At 41.8% G+C, this 16,407-nt stretch overlaps 1 protein-coding gene across 1 annotated transcript; it reads left to right on the plus strand.

Moving 5' to 3' along the window:
- Window positions 1-5,445: 5,445 nt before the first annotated feature.
- Window positions 5,446-6,246, plus strand: LOC122477970 (mitochondrial intermembrane space import and assembly protein 40-like). Its single transcript, XM_043571533.1, has one exon. It carries the CDS (start codon window positions 5,496-5,498, stop codon window positions 5,928-5,930), a length of 435 nt encoding a protein of 144 aa, XP_043427468.1. The 5' UTR covers window positions 5,446-5,495; the 3' UTR covers window positions 5,931-6,246.
- The last annotated feature ends 10,161 nt before the right edge of the window (window positions 6,247-16,407 follow it).

Raw genomic sequence — 16,407 nt, forward strand, 5'->3', positions numbered from 1 at the left:
ACACTTGTGTCTCTCTGTAAATATTAATAGCTAACACCTATTGAGCGTTCACTGTGTGCTAGGCAATGCTCTATGCACTCTACATATACTAAATAATTGAATCATTACAATAGTCCCGTAGGGTTCGTATTATTATCATTCATGTTTTATAGATGAGGAAACTGAAACACAGAGAGTTCAAGTAACTTTCCAAGGACACACAGCTAGTATGTGGTGGAGCCAGATTGTGAAAAAAAAAAATAAGTGGTTTAGATTTAGAGTCAAGACCCTTAACCACTGCCTCATAAAAGAAATCACAGGGTGGGCCCATTGGGTTTAGCTATAGGCTCAAAAATACCCATTGGATCTCTAGACTTCAGTGACAGTATAATTAATGACAATTTTAGAACAACTGCTTGGGTTCCTTGTGAGTCTAAAAATATGCAATAACTCCAAATGCATGAGTACAATCATGGATCATTCCTACAGAACTTTTAAAACCACTGTGTCAGAAACCTCAGGTACACTGTCTGGTTACATACTGCCCCATGGGGGGTCTTGTTGACCTAAAGCACCAGAATGTTAATAGGATCCTACTGGATTTTATGGAAACATATCCGTTCCTGTTCTACATTCCCAATATTGAAGCCTAACAATTTACAGAATTCAGTTATCTCTGAATGATCTTCCTAAGAAGCCATGGAATGAAAGCATCCAAATGACACACTCTCTTGCCCCACAAGACTAATTGTGAAATCAGACACATCTCTCTAGTTTCCCTCTTAACTTTAGTTGCAGAGACAAAAACATAGTCCCTTCACATTTGATGGGTTTTTTTTTTTACTGCTAAACACTACAGGGAACCCCCAATTATATACATCGTGGGAAAGTGGCTTTTTGGGGCATTAGCCTGGGATCTATGTATTCCTTTTGAGGCTGAGACACAAATTGAATAGCTCTGCAGGGCTGGGGCATGGACTATAAAAAAAATAGGTCCAGAATGATGTATTCCTAGTTAATCATCCAGAACAAGGCTTGGACAAGTAGCTCCTTGCAGTCAGGAAGTCACGTGAGAACCTGGGGAGCAAGGGAGGTGGGGGAAGACGAATGACAGTAGAAGGAAAACTACAAGAAAGGATGTTAGACAAATGTCCACACTTTGCCACAAGGGCTTCCGTGTCACATATAACCCCCCTGGGGATAAGGAGGGAAACAAAAGCTGTGAGGTCTACATGCCAATCATGGTGTACCAGCATGAAAGGCACCCTCTCATGTCAATCGTCACAAAAAACTATGATGCATGTAATAGTATTTTCCTCATTTTAGATAAACGAGGCTTAGGCAGAGTCGGTAACCTGCCCAGGCCAGATTCAAAGTCGGATCTGCATGATTCCAGTGAAGGCTCTGAACTGCAATCCTCAACCTCTCTTTAAAATGTTGCATATAAACCCTACCCCACTGAAAGTTCTTTGGTGAATTCAACAGTAATAACAAATTTTTCTCTCTGCTTATGGCGCTCAACAAAATACGTATATATTGGTTCTTAAAAGAAAGATAGTTGGGGATAGGAAGCAATATAATAATTGCCAATTATTTGCTCTCAAGTGGAGCTATCAGTATATTTTTTTTCATTTATTTCTCATAACACCCCTAAACGGTGAGGACGATTATTACTCTCACTTTAGGTGTGGAGAAAAAGATAACATCCAGAGAGGTTATAGAACTTGGGCAAGTTCACACAGCTAGTAAATGGTGGAGTCAGGGATCAAATTTAGGCAGCATGGTGCCAGGGCTCAGAGCTTCATAACTTCGCTATATTATTGCTTCAGAGTGCAAAGAAGCTATTTGAGAGTATTTCGTTTATCGATCGATCTATTTATCGATAGATTTTTTATGGCAGTTTTGAGGGGAGAGGTGGAACCTTGACCCAACTTTCTGCCACATTCAGCCCAGAAAACTTGACCAGAACAAAGCCCAGTGCTGCCCTCTAGTAGTCACTTCCAGAATTGAAATTACATTAATTTAACGACTACTTCTGTAATGATCCCTTGTAGCCACGGGATGTCACTATTATACAAGCATTCGCAAACCCCAATTTTTAAAAAGTTAATGTTACACGACTTTTGTAAAAATATTTTTAGAAAATGCCAAACAGTAAAAGTCAGAAAAAATATTTTATTTTCAACGAGCACTGTGTTATTTCTACATTGTAATTAAGCCATGTCAACAATTTTGTAAGCTTTTTTTGTTTTGTTTTGTTTTCATTTCTGTTTTTACTTTGATGCTATAACATATGTCTGTCAGGGCTCAGGGCTCAATCCTAAGGGCTCAGGATTTGGAGTCAAAACCACTTCCCTACAAACAAACTCCAGCTCCACCCTTCCCAGACATGTGACCTTGGGCCAGTTGCTTAAGTTTGCTGACACCTAAGTTTCTTCTTATATAAAAAAAAATTATAATAAGCAGAACTAACCCTGTCCTGTTGTAGGGATTAAAGAAGATGGTGCAGGGCACCTTGATGGCTTAGTAGGTAAAGCATGTGACTCTCAATCTTGGGTTTGCAAGTATGAGCGCTCACAATGGGTGCAGAGATTACTTTAAAAAAAATAAAGAAGATAGTGCATATTAACAGTCTGGCACAGGCGTACCAGGGTGGCTCAGTTGGGGTTAAATGTCCGACTTTAGCTCAGGTCATGATCTCACTGCTTGTGAGTTCGAGTCCCACGTCAGACTCTGCACTGACAGTATGGAGTCTGCTTAGAATTCGCTCTCGGGGCGCCTGGGTGGCGCAGTCAGTTAAGCGTCCGACTTCAGCCAGGTCACGATCTTGCGGTCCGTGAGTTCGAGCCCCACGTCAGGCTCTGGGCTGATGGCGTCAGGCTCTGGGCTGATGGCTCGGAGCTTGGAGCCTGTTTCCGATTCTGTGTCTCCCTCTCTCTCTGCCCCTCCCCCGTTCATGCTCTGTCTCTCTCTGTCCCAAAAATAAATAAACGTTGAAAAAAAAAAAAAAGAATTCGCTCTCTCCCTCTCTGGCACATAGTAGGTGCTCAAAACATGCAAGATATTTTAAGACCATGCTAAACCCTAAGCACCCTTGCTTTTGGAGATGTCACCCTGCATCTTACCATATATACTTTAAGGTGTACCCATATCCTACATTAAATACAACTTTTGCTAAAAATTTGAAGTAAATTTAAAATTTTGTTTTTGACGGTGTAGAAGTTCCTCAAAAAATTAAAAACAGGCCTACCCTGAGATCCAGCAATTGCACTACTAGGTACTCACCCAAAAGATCTAAAAATACTGATTCAAAGGGATACATGCACCCTGGTGTTTATAGCAGCATTATGAACAATAGCCACATTATTGAAAGAGCCCAAATTTCCATCGACTGATGAATGGATAAAGAATATGTAGTTTTTCTAGATATAAAACGTAATAATTTATAAAAATGTTACATTTTTCGACATTTACTTGAACATTTGTTGACTTTTTTTTTTTAACGTTTATTTATTTTTGAGACAGAGAGAAAGAGACAGAGCATGAACGGGGGAGGGGCAGAGAGAGAGGGAGACACAGAATCGGAAACAGGCTCCAGGCTCCGAGCCGTCAACCCAGAGCCTGATGCGGGGCTCAAACTCACGGACCTGAGATTGTGACCTGAGCCAAAGTCGGACGCCCAACCGACTGAGCCACCCAGGCGCCCCAGAACATTTGTTGACTTTAATTTTGCAGTTATCTTTATGTTTTCAAGCCAGCAATTTTCGTCAAACTTCAGCTACCTTTGTAGGTCCTTGAAAAGTTCATATGACTTAGGCATTGTGCCCATATTGATCAGTGGATTAAAATAAATGTCTCTGGGAGCACCTGGGCAGCTTCGTCAGTTAAGCATCTGACTTCAGCTCATGTTATGATCTCATGGTTCATGGGTTCAAGCCTCGCATCGGGCTCTGACAGTTCAGAGCTTGGAGGCTGCTTTGGATTCTGTGTCTCCCTCTCTCTTTCTGCCCCTCCCCCACATGTGCTCTCTCTCCCTCTCTCTCTCTCTCAAAAATAAATAAATTAACTTAAAGAGAAGAAAAGTCTCTGGTAACATGATCATTTCACTTATGCATTATTTTATGGCTGCAAAACATTTAATTTTGTATCTGTTCCAAAATTTACTTAACTATTCCCTTATTATTATATATATTTAGGTTGTTTCCAACTTTCCCCATTATAAATGATGCTACAATAAATATTTTTGAATGCAAACCTCCTTTCAGTATATTAGGAATATTACCTTAGGATAGTTTCCCCAAACTGGAATTACTGGGACACAGTATATGAATATCAGTAATGACTTTTGACATATATGGTCTCTTTATTTTCCAAAATATTTGGACAGCTTTATGCTGTCTCCAACAGTAAATAAAAGTGTCCATTTTATTACTCTGTCACTAGTTTTAAGTTGTGTCTAACTTATATTAATTAATTTTATAAGCCAAAAAGGAGATACCTGATTTTACTACTGATTTTGAATCACCGATGAGTTGTTTAAAAATTCTTCTCCACTAATTTTGTAAGTCATATGCATTTCCTGTCTTGTGAATTGCCTCTTTGTCTTTTCCCTCACTTCTAAAGTCCACTGGTAGGCAGTGAATACCGGAACTTAGTGTCTTATCCAGCCTTATGCAAAAGCGGGTAGTCAGTAAAACTACATAATAATCACAGACTGTGCTAATACTATGGATAGGTTTATTCCACTTCCATCCCACTTCTCAATCTCATGGAGCTCGGGTTTTGCATTTAAATTCGAGATCACCAAGTAGATGCACTTAAGTGATGTCTGGCAGGTGGAAGGAAGTGAGCTCACAAGCTAGAAAGAACAGTCCTGTTTGTATACATGAGGTTTTTCTGCAGTGTTTCTCTTCCAGCTTCCTGGGCATCAAAAAAAAAAAAAAATGAGGGGTTACCCATAGCAAAGGCAGCAACAGCAGTTTCTTGATCTGGTTTATAATTGCTGGATCGCGGCGACAGATGCTGTTCATCTATCTCCCTGAGTATTTAGAGGTGGCTGCAGCCGGTACAGAGGCGACAATGGCAGGTTCTTGACTCTTGGCAGAGCTCTAGGGGTGACATCCAAGGTAGTAGCTCCCTTGGGTTTTCAGTTCTGTATTTTACTGGACCTGTTCTTTTAAATCTAGCCTATACCCTGCTCTTTTAGAACTTCCAGCAATTTGGTAAGACTTAAATTCTCTGTTTTAAATCTCTTCCCATAAATTGTTATAAACTTTTTGGAACATAATCTAATTCTGTCTGTTACAGTTTAAAAATATTGAGGCGGAGGGGGAACAGGGTTTGGGGCTGGGAGGGCGAGCAGGCAGGCGCGGGGCGGGGCAGACCTCGAGGGGCGGGTCCGTGTAGGCCTCGGAGCCTCCCGCCCAGCCTGGGGGAGAGGTCACAGCAGGAGCCTGCCACCGCCTGGGCCGCCGCCACCGCTCTCGCCGCCAGGTCTGAGTGCCGACGCTGCAGCCATGGCCTATTGCCGGCAGGAAGGGAAGGATCGAATCATATTTGTGACCAAAGAAGACCATGAAACTCCAAGCAATGCAGAGCTGGTGGCTGATGACCCCAACGATCCGTACGAGGAGCATGGATTGATCCTGCCAAATGGAGACATTAACTGGAACTGCCGGTGCCTTGGGGGAATGGCCAGTGGCCCCTGTGGGGAACAGTTCAAGTCGGCCTTTTCCTGCTTCCACCATAGCACAGAGGATGTCAAGGGGTCAGACTGTGTAGACCAGTTCCTGGCCATGCAAGAATGCATGCAGAAATACCCGGACCTGTATCCCCAGGAGGATGAGGACGAGGAGGAGGAGGAGGAGGAGGAGGAGAAGCCAGCAGAACGTTTAGAAGAGACAGCTCCTACTGAAGCCACTGCAACCAAAGAAGAGGAGAGGTCAAGCTAATGAAGGCCATAAGGCACTGGGCTCCAGTCCTTCTCCTTTAGAGTGATATGAACCTTTTGTAAGATGCCTTTTGGTCATTCTCCAAGAACGTGTCTTTCCCTCTGTTGTTCTGTGCACTATAATGTACAAAATAACTTATTTTGATGATCGGGGGTCTTGGTCCTTTGACATATACACTGGAAAAAATGTATGTGTGCCTCACATAAACCTATCAGCAAATGTAGCTGTCACTTTTGAATTCTCAGATTATCCTGAATTTTTCCTCTTTGAAATAATGTACTGACTATGCTCAGCAACTAAAAATCATTATCTGGGAGTGTCTTGTGAGTGAGCTGATTTATTCTGATTGATTATATGCCCTTGTAGATTTTATACCCCTGTGGGAAACGAAACAAAACCATCTTCCTTTAAAAATGCTGGAGTGGGGCCATTCCCAATACAAGGCCACATGATCACTTATTTCTCATGAACCATCTTGACCTTGAGTATGTGAGGAGTACTATATTTCATTTCTGATGCATTTTGGTTTCCATTTTCACTTTGAGCTCCAGGTTTTCCATGCTTGGAAATTGGAACTTTGGACCCTCTGATTCACAGTTCCTTTCTAAATGAAGAGAAAGGCTGGTTTTGCTGTTGTTGTTCTTCCACAAGCCCTGGTTTGGGGCCTGTGTTCACACTGGCTCTGTGTCAGCCTGTTCAGTGCAATGTTCTTGAGAGGTGGGGACCTAATTGTTACCAAAGTAGCAGCCAAGAGAAGAAACGGTGTGAATTAAGTAGTCAATTAAAAAGAAAATATTATTTTAAATAAATAAATAAATAAATAAATAAATAAATAAATAAATATAAAAATATTGAGGCACCTGGGTGGCTCAATCAGTTGAACGTCCAACTCTTGATTTCAGCTCAGGTCATGATCCCAGGGTAGTGGGATCGAGCTCCGAGTCAGGCTCTGTCCTGAGTGTGGAGCCTGCTAAAGATGTGTGTGTGTGTGTGTGTGTGACCCAGCAATCTCACTTAGAAACTTCCACTGCACAGAAATAAAAGTACCAGGACTCACTGTCACAGAGGTATAATGACATTTACTGTAGTGTTAATTTTAGTGGCAAAAACCCTGGAGACAACATGAGTGTCCATCAATAAGGGAATGGTTAAATTTATTACAAGACATCCACACTATGGAATATTATAGATCAAACTGAAGAATAAGGCTGCATATGTATTGCCCTGAAAGTATGCCATAATACATGATATATTTAATGAAACAAGTTGTATAATTCCATTTTGAAAAAAAAAGAGGTAAGGGGCATCACTTCTTAAATTTCTTTTTTTAAATTTTTTCAATGTTTGTTTACTTTTGAGAGAGAGTGTGAATCGGGGGAGGGGCAGAAAGAGGGAGACACAGAATCCGAAGCAGGTCCAGGCTCCGAGCTTTCAGCACACAGCCAGACGCGGGGCTTGAACTCACAAACCATGAGATCATCACCTGAGCCCAAAGCAGACGCTCAACTGACTGAGCCCCCCAGGGGCCCCTCACTTTTTAAATTTCTTAGAGTGGTTTCTGTTTCCTGCACTTAATTCTGATACACACAGTGTCATACTGTCATCATCATAACTAAAAATTATATATCTAAGGTATTGCAAATATCTGGTTTCCTATCCAGTTAAGGACCTCATAAATGAGAGAAATATACAAGAAAATTCTTGGAGGCCCAATACTTATTACAGTATTATATGTATACAATGGAATATAAACCATAAAAAGAATGAAATCTTGCCATTCACAACAACATGGTTGGATCCAGAGGGTATTATGCTAAGTGAAATAAGTCAGACAGAAAAAAAAAACAAATACCGTATGATGTCACTGATATGTGGAATCTAGAAAAGAAAACAAATGAACAAACGAAAACAGAAATAGACTCATGAATACAGGGATCAAACTGGTGGTTGCCAGAGTGGAGGAGGGTGGGAAGATGAGCAAAACAGGTGAAGGGAACTAACTTCCAGTTATAAAATAAATAACAAGAATGAAAAGTACAACATAAGGAATATAGTCAATGATATTATAATAACTTTGTATGGTGACGGTAACTACACTTATCGTGGTAAACACTCATAATATATAGAATCATCTATGCTGTACACCTGAAACTAATATAATATTGTATGTCACCTATACTTCAATTAAAAAATATATTGTAGCACTCAAGGGATTTCTGCTTCAAGATGGAGTAACTTGGTGGCAACCTGCTGGCTCAGTCAGTAGAGCATGTGACTCTGGATCTTGCGGTTGTAAGTTCAAGCCCCGCGGGTATAAAGATTAATTTTAAAAATAAAATATTTTTGAAAGTAGATGAAAAAATTTTTTTAAAAAGGGGGCATCTGGGTGGCTTAGTCAGTTGAGTGCAGACTTTGGCTCAAGTCATGATCTCATAGTTCATGGGTTCGAGCCCCGCGTTGGGCTCTGTGCTGACAGCTCGGAGCCTGGAGCCTGCTTCAGATTCTGTGTCTCCCTCTCTCTCTTCCCCTCCCCTGATCACGCTCTGTCTCTTTCATCTCAAAAATAAAATAAACATAAAAATAATTTTTTAAAGATGGAGTAACTTATAACCAACGAATGCTGTTCTGAGAACAACTAGAAAAATCAGGTAAAATATGAAAAAGAATTTTCTTTTCTGAAGGCATCAGAGAGCTAGGACTTCAGAGGTGAGATCCCAGAAAGAAGGGAAACTCATCAAAGTAAGACCAACTTCTTGCATGTTGCTTTTTTCCCTTAGAATAACTGCCAATTCTTGGACCAGACACTGAGTAGAAAGTGTCTCTCAAGAGGCAGAGAAGCCACCAGGGCTTTAGGTAATACCACAGAACCCAGGGGACAAAAAATGGAGTTTAAAGTCTGCAAGGCCAGCTAGAATTTGAATGTCCAAGATCTAGAGAGTGGAGAAGCACAGAAAAGTGAACCTGACACTCAGCACAGGTTTTCCCCTCCGGGAAATTGCTGATTAAGTTGCACAGAGTAACAAATTAGAAGTCAAGGAGAGTGGTCAAAAGTAGAGAGGAGTGTTTGGAAGTTTCACAGAGCTGAAGAGACAAAAATTGGAGTTCAGAACTTCCCAAGGAGGAAAATCCTTAGGAAACATCTACCTCCTGGCTCTCGTTTGGGACCTCTTAGAGAGCTATATCCTAGAAATCAGGTCAACTGAGGATATGATGAGTCTAGCAAATGCTATAAATCAGCCTCAAGTCACCGCAGTGGTTGATTGGATTAAGGTAACTTGTGCTTCTGCTGCCTTGGGGAAAACAGGGTGAATCCTCTCTGAAGGGATATAAGGTCATCTAGAGCCTATATGCCTTTTCAGACACAAAGTCTGGTGGTCAATAAAAAAATAACTGATGTGCCAAGAAACAAGTCCAAGAAGAAAAAAAAACAAAACAATAGAAACAGACTCATAGTGGGGTGCCTGGGTGGCTCAGTCGGTTGGGCGTCCGACTTCAGCTCAGGTCGTGATCTTACGGTTTCTGGGTTCGAGCCCCACATTGGGCTCTGTGCTGACAGCTCAGAGCCTGGAGCCTGCTTCAGATTTTGTGTCTCCCCCTCTCTCTGCCCCTCCTCTGCTCATGCTCTGTCTCTATCTCTCAATAATGAATAAACATTTAAAAAATTAACAAAAAAAGAAACAGACTCATAGTGACCCAGTTATTGCAGTTATATGACATAGACTACAAACATTCAAGAAAATAAGGGACAACATGATCACTTTCACCAGAATGCTAGAATCTATAAAAAAGAATCAAATGAAAATTCTAGAATTGAAAGTACAATAACTGAAATTAAGAATTCAATAGATGGACCACATAAAGCCCAGGATTTACTGCTCCTTTGCTGGACATATCAAGTGCCAGCTATGTCATCCCTTTTGGAAGACTCCCCACCCCCACTGTATGCAGCATTTGGGGACTGCCAGTCGATATTCCCTGCATTCCTCTGGTCAAAAGGTGGGCACAGGTTCTAAGCCAAGTCAATTAGATTCTCCTAGGAATTTGAATCTTGAGCTGAGCGACGCAAAGATGGAAAACAATTAGAGCTGATTGACAGTGCCACTGGTGCCCTGGAAAAGTGATCCATTAGTTCTCTCTATCTAGATCCCAGAAGATGCCTTGTTTCTGAGACCTGGTTGTTTAGTTTTTCCCTCTGTGAGCTAACCCATTGCCTTCCAAATAAATTCCTTTAGCCAGTGTAATAATTTGGGTAAGAAATAAACAAACTCTGAAATATTAGTGGCTCAAAAAATGTTTATTTCTTATTCATGCCCTATCCAAAGTGAGTCAGCAGAAGGACTATGTTCCATAGTTACTCAGGGACCCAGTCTCCTTTCATTCTTTGGCTCTTCTCTCCTCTAGATCTTAGGAGTAGTTATGAATTGGATGTTCCTGTGTCCTCAAAATTTATGTGTAGAAGCTCTAATCCCCAGTGTGATGGTATTCGGAGGTGGGGTCTCTGGGAGGTAATTAAGTCATCAGTGGGGAGCATTCATGAATGGGATCAGTACCCTTATAATAATAGACAAGAGAGATGATTTGTCTCTCCACCATGCAAGAATACAGAAATAAAGTGTCCATCTTCAGACCGGGAAGAGAATCCTCACCAGGAAGTGAATCGGCTGACACTTTGATCTTGGACTTCCAAGCTCCAGAACCATGAGAAATAAATTTCTGTTGTTTAAGTCACTCCGTTTATAGGAGTTTGTCACAGCAGCTTGAACTAACTACAACAGGCAACCTCTGCATTCAGCTGGCAGGATCAGATGTTTTTATGGAAAAATGGCACATATCACTTTTGTTCATATTCCATTGGCCAGAACTCAGTTACATGGCCACACTTCACTGCAAGGTGGGCTGGAAAATGTAATCTAGGTGGGCGTCCAGAAAAAAAGAACACTGATATTCATGAGCCCCTGCTGTCTATACTACAGCCAAAATCAGTTTTGTTGCTTACAAAGGACCCTAATCAATACACATACATAGGGTTGTAATAGACAGAGCTTGAAGAGGAGGGCAATTCAGATAAAAGAATGAGTGTAAACGAAGAGCATCATATGGTTTGGCTGGAGTGTTTGAATGGGTGATTGATGTTAGAGGAGGTCATCAAGAGGACATGACCACCGGTTGGCTTACAAGTTGGACCTAGGCACTTGGAGGCTCCTCGTCCCCTCCCCTGTCCTTGGAATGTGTGTTCCACTTGCCTCACCCAGGCTAGAAGCTTCCCCAAGGACATAGCCCTGAGATAGTAATGTGTTGAAACCATCTAGACGGTATACATGACTGAACCCAGTCAAGGCCTTTGTAAAAACTTAAAATTCTGGTGGGCAGGTATGGAAATCTACTTGTCTTGTGGCCATCCAAGACAAACCTTGTAAGTAAGCTCCTTGGCTTATTAAACTTGCCATTTACCAATCTGCAGTGGCCTGCCTATTTCTTTGATCTCTCCTCTCCCTCCATGTACAGTTTGTGAACCAACAGTTGGAAGCAGTAGGAGGCAAGACTGTAAGAGGCAGATAGAGTCCTGATGCCAAACTTAATTCTGTAGGCCAGGAGTTGACAAAATATGGCCTGTGAGCCAAATCTAGCCTTTTCCATGGTTGACTTGGTAAGTTTTATTGGAACACATCTGAATGTGTTTGCTCTACAATGGCAGGAATGAGTAGTAGCAACAGAAAACACATGGCCCACAAAGCCTAAAAATATTTACTATCTGGTCTTTTACATAAAACGTTGGCCTATCACTGCCATAGGCAATTGGGAACCACCAAAGGATTTTGAGCAGGTGACCAGTATGTAAGATCACAATGACACCACTGCATAGCGGTAAATTGGACTATGTGAGCCAGTTGTTCAGTCTGGGTTGGAGGTGCAGCTGGAGAGGGAGGAGTCATGTAGGCCAGTTAGGAAATTGTTACACTAGCCTAAGAAGTAATAATAGCAGCTTCCATCTACCAAGTGGCTACTACTTGACAGACACTGTGATATGTACTTTGCAAGCAGTATAAAATTGTATCTTCACAACAGCCCTGTGAAGTACACTATTTTTATTTCCACTTCATGGATGGAAAAACTGAGGTCATGGACATTATATTACTTCTTGGTCTCTTACTAACCCTTCCTTCTCTCTCTCTTCTTGGACGACAGTTTTCTTCATGGAAGCTAAGAACATGGACTCCAAAACAAGGCTGCTTAAGTACAAATCCCAGTTGTACCGCTTGCTATCTAGATGACGTTTGGTGAGTTACTTAACCTCCCTGTGCCTCAATTTCCTCATCGGTAAAATGATGATAAAGGTCAAAGTGATACCTGCTAGGGTTATAGCAAGGATCGAGGGAATTACTGTATGCAATACACTTAGCACAATATCTGGCACTTAGTAAAAGCCATAAATACATTTGCTATTATTTTTCCCAACTTCTAAATTTTATCATGTCCCAGAGCATGGCCCAGGACTCTCTTCTCCTCTCTAGCCACACTTCCCTATGATTCTAAAATTTCCTCCTCCCATGACACTTATTTCCCATTACTCCATTTTGTTTTCTTCTGGGCACAATCTGAAATTATTTATTGTTTTTTTCATGTATTTAGAACCTGTGTCCCCATTGGAATGTAAGCCTCATGAAGACAGGGATTTCGTGTTTTTCATTGCTGAATCCTCGGGGCCTAGAACAGTACCTGGCATGAAGCCGATGCTCAATAAATATTCATTGAACGGAGGGATGAACTTATTCAAGTGAGCAGTAGATAATGGAATTCAAGCCTATGTCTGACTGAGGCCAATGCCCATGCTCTTCATCACCATGCCGTATGGCATAGTAGCTATGGAACTAGAAAGGACAGGGTGGATGGCAGTGGAGGTGAGAGTGGGAGAAGGTTATGAGTCAAATATGATTTTGAGATTTAGGCCTGTATGCCAGCAAACTATAGATTCAGGAGTCATCTGCTTAGAGGTCATAGTTGAAATCCTAGTAAATACCTACAGTATTTACAGAAGGGAATTAGAGGAGAAAAGGGATAAAACAGAGAGGAAACAAGAAGGAACATATTGGAGTCCCCAGAGGAGACAGATGACATATTTGAAATAGGAAAATTCAAGGAGGGTTTAAAACAGAATGGTCTACACGGTATGGGCAGGGTGTATCAAAACCACACGGGATAACGCTAGGCAATGAGCTGTTAAAACTCCTCTAAGCTAGAAGGAATGAGGGAATGAAGTGATTTTCATAAATCAAAGATTCATGTAGAATGAACTCTGAAAACAATTGTGACTTTTGGTCTATGGACACAACCAGCTCTAGGTGACCCTACAAGGGCAGAGCTGGGGGTAATAAATAGCCTAATTTTACTCTCTTACCTCTTTATGATATTCTGCCATAGACTCCCAATGGGCAAACCTGACTAGAAACTAAAGGACAAGGAAGCTTATTGATGTAATCCATAAAGGCCAGGCTCCCAGGGATGAAAGCAGGGTGAAACAAAATAGAGGAGTGGATCTGGGGGATCCAAGTCCAAAGGCAGTATGTTGGGAAAATCCTTTCTTGCTTGGGGCAGGTCAGTCTTTTTCTACTTCAGCCTTCCACTGATTAGATGAGGCCCATCCATGTTACATTGGGCAATCTGCTTTATTCAAACTCCACCAATTTAAATGTTAATCTCATTCAAAAAACACTTTCAACAGAAATATCCAGAATAATGTTTGACCAAATGTCTGGGCACAGTCAAGTCGACACATTAAAATGAACCATCACAGTGTGTTGGTTCTGGCACAGATAGATCATTCTCTAAATCTTTTAATGATGGCAGTTGGGAAGAAACTTTGTGAACAGGATGGGTAACTCTATATCAGGGTATGTGTCTATCCCTGTGGGCACAGGGATGGTGGGAGAAATCTAATGTAATCAACCAGCCACCAGGAAACCGACTGGTCTTCCCAGGGGATGGTGCCATATCAGAGCCTCAGCACTGGCCTATGCTATTGGCAGGTTGGACATCCAGCAGGAGTAGTAGCCAGAATCAACGTTACTAAGCTTTACAATGCCAGGCTCAGGCTGAACCTCTAACCCTGCTTGCATGTCCTTTCTAGTCATGAGTCAATCAGGCAAGCACCGGGGTGTCTGAGGAGAGAATCGAGTTGATATCCACAAGCTCAGTCTTCTTTCTCACCTGATCACTGAGAACCTCCTCTGGACAAATGCCCTCTGGCAGGCATTTATGTAGGGCATAACCATCTTCACACTCTGTGCCCATTTTGAGAGGTCCATCTACATTTCTTGTCCCTAAATCTTGTGTCGTCAGTTGTCCAGTTATGGTCTTTCCACATCCCTGACCAGCAAGTACATACCTCCGGCCATTTCTCCTTCCACACCAAGGGGATAACTTGGTGCTTCACTGTATTTCAAGGCCACTCAGAGTGGGCTTATAGTTCAGTGATATCCACTTCTAGCTGGTGATGTCCTACTGTGCCGATCCATGCATAAATCAGGCTTGTACTTCCTCTTTGACCTTTACCTGTTCGTAGGGAGCTCCCCATGAGGCCATAGGAAGGGCTTGAAGGGACATGGTGAAGGAGTGAAAGCAAGTACCATAGGATTATTGGATCACCTGCTCAAGCAGTTGCCTTTCAGACCTGATTGTGTTCAGTCCTGTATATAGCGCATCAATTTTATGGTGGAATACTGATGCCTATATTCATTTTATGATCCAGTGAATCAGTTAAATATGATCCAGTGAGTCAGTTAAAATATCCAGTTCATGATGGGAAATTTCAAGTCACATGATCTCCGTGTGCTGCATCATCAGGACTTCAGTCCCTCCAGGGCTTAGTAATGAGCCAGGAGCTCCCTTTCAAATGGGGAATTTTTGTCAGTCAGGGAGATCATGGCCTTACTCCAAACCCTTATGGTCTGTGATGTGATTGTATTTTTTTTTCAAAAAAAGTTTTATTGATTGACATATAAGCATTATATATATTTAAGGCATGCAATGTGATTTTTTATATATATGCATTGTGAAATGATCACCACAATCAAGCTAATTCATATATCTATTACCTCCTCATAGTTACAATTCTGTGTGTGTGTGTGTGTGTGTGTGTGTGGTGAGACCACTTAAGATCTACTTTGTTAGCAATAGATAATACAGTATTGTTAATTATAGTCACTGCTGCATATTAAATCTTAAGAACTTCTCGTCTTGCGGTTCATGGCTTCGAGCCCCCCATTGGGCTCGGTGCTAACAGCTCAGAACCTGGAATCTGCTTCAGATTCTGTGTCTCCCTCTCTCTCTGCCCCTCCCCTGCTTGCACTCTGTCTCTCTCCCTCTCAAAAATAAATAAACATTACAAAATTTTTAAATTAAAAAAGAACACATTCATCTTGCATTACTAAAACTTTGTGCTTTTTGACCAACACCACCCACTTCTCCCTCCCCACCCCCCAGCACCAGCACCCACCATTCTACTCTCTGCTTTTTATGCGATGTGATTTTCTCTTTTTCTAATGTTTATTTATTTGGGGGGATAGAGAGAGCACATGTGGGGGAGGAGCAGAGAGAGAGGGAGACAGAGGATCCAAAGCAGATTCTGCACTGACAGCAGAGAGTCTGATGAGGGGCTCAAACCCACAAACTGCGAAATCATGACCTGAGCCAAAGTCAGACACTTAAATGACCAAGCCACCCAGGTGCCCCTGAGATGTGATTTTCTTATTGGTACTCGCCAGAGGCTTCATTCAGAAATTACATTTTCCACAGCCCTTCCTTATGACCCTCTATTTGTCATAAGGCCAAAGTGGTGGACAGCTTACCCCACACTCTGGACCCTTTTCTGTTCTGGGACCTACCTCCAAATAGGCAAGAATATCATACTCAAATATAGTTGGTGTATATTGCCTTCAAAATCCAAACGGGCCCACCAAGCATTGAGCCTCTTCCTTTAAGATGGACATTGGGAAGTACAGCAACTTTTCTCTTCTTTTAGAAGGATCCCTCAAGATGCACCAGATTGGATCCCTAGAAACATAACCTATTTGGCAGGATCCTGAGCCATCTCCCACCCTATCTATGGATATGTCTTCCCTAGGTATCTATGTTTCTTTCTACCTAGCGATCATCACATCTAATAGGTATAATATTGGCAATTTAATGGAACCGCGTGATCTTCTGTGAGATATAAAGATGATCAACCTCCCCCCCCAAAAAAAAACTATATTGTGACCAAGAACAGGAAAATTAGATTCACTCTGGGGTTAAGGCAGTAAAAATGCATAATCATACCTACTTCTGATTTTCATCACTGAGAGGATGGGAGGAAGAAGCATTTTCCGGGTCAATGGCTGGATACAAAGGGCCCAGAGTTGTGTTCATTTGCCTTCGCAAAAACACTACATGCAGAACTACACCTGTGGTTGATATGACCAGTAGATTAAGTTTGTAATCA

This window comes from Prionailurus bengalensis, chromosome X, assembly GCF_016509475.1.
Source record: "Prionailurus bengalensis isolate Pbe53 chromosome X, Fcat_Pben_1.1_paternal_pri, whole genome shotgun sequence".
Lineage (NCBI taxonomy): Eukaryota > Metazoa > Chordata > Mammalia > Carnivora > Felidae > Prionailurus > Prionailurus bengalensis.

Coding starts and splice junctions, on each gene's coding strand:
- LOC122477970 (XM_043571533.1), top strand. CDS start 5,496: ATGGCCTATTGCCGGCAGGAAGGGAAGGATCGAATCATATTTGTGACC.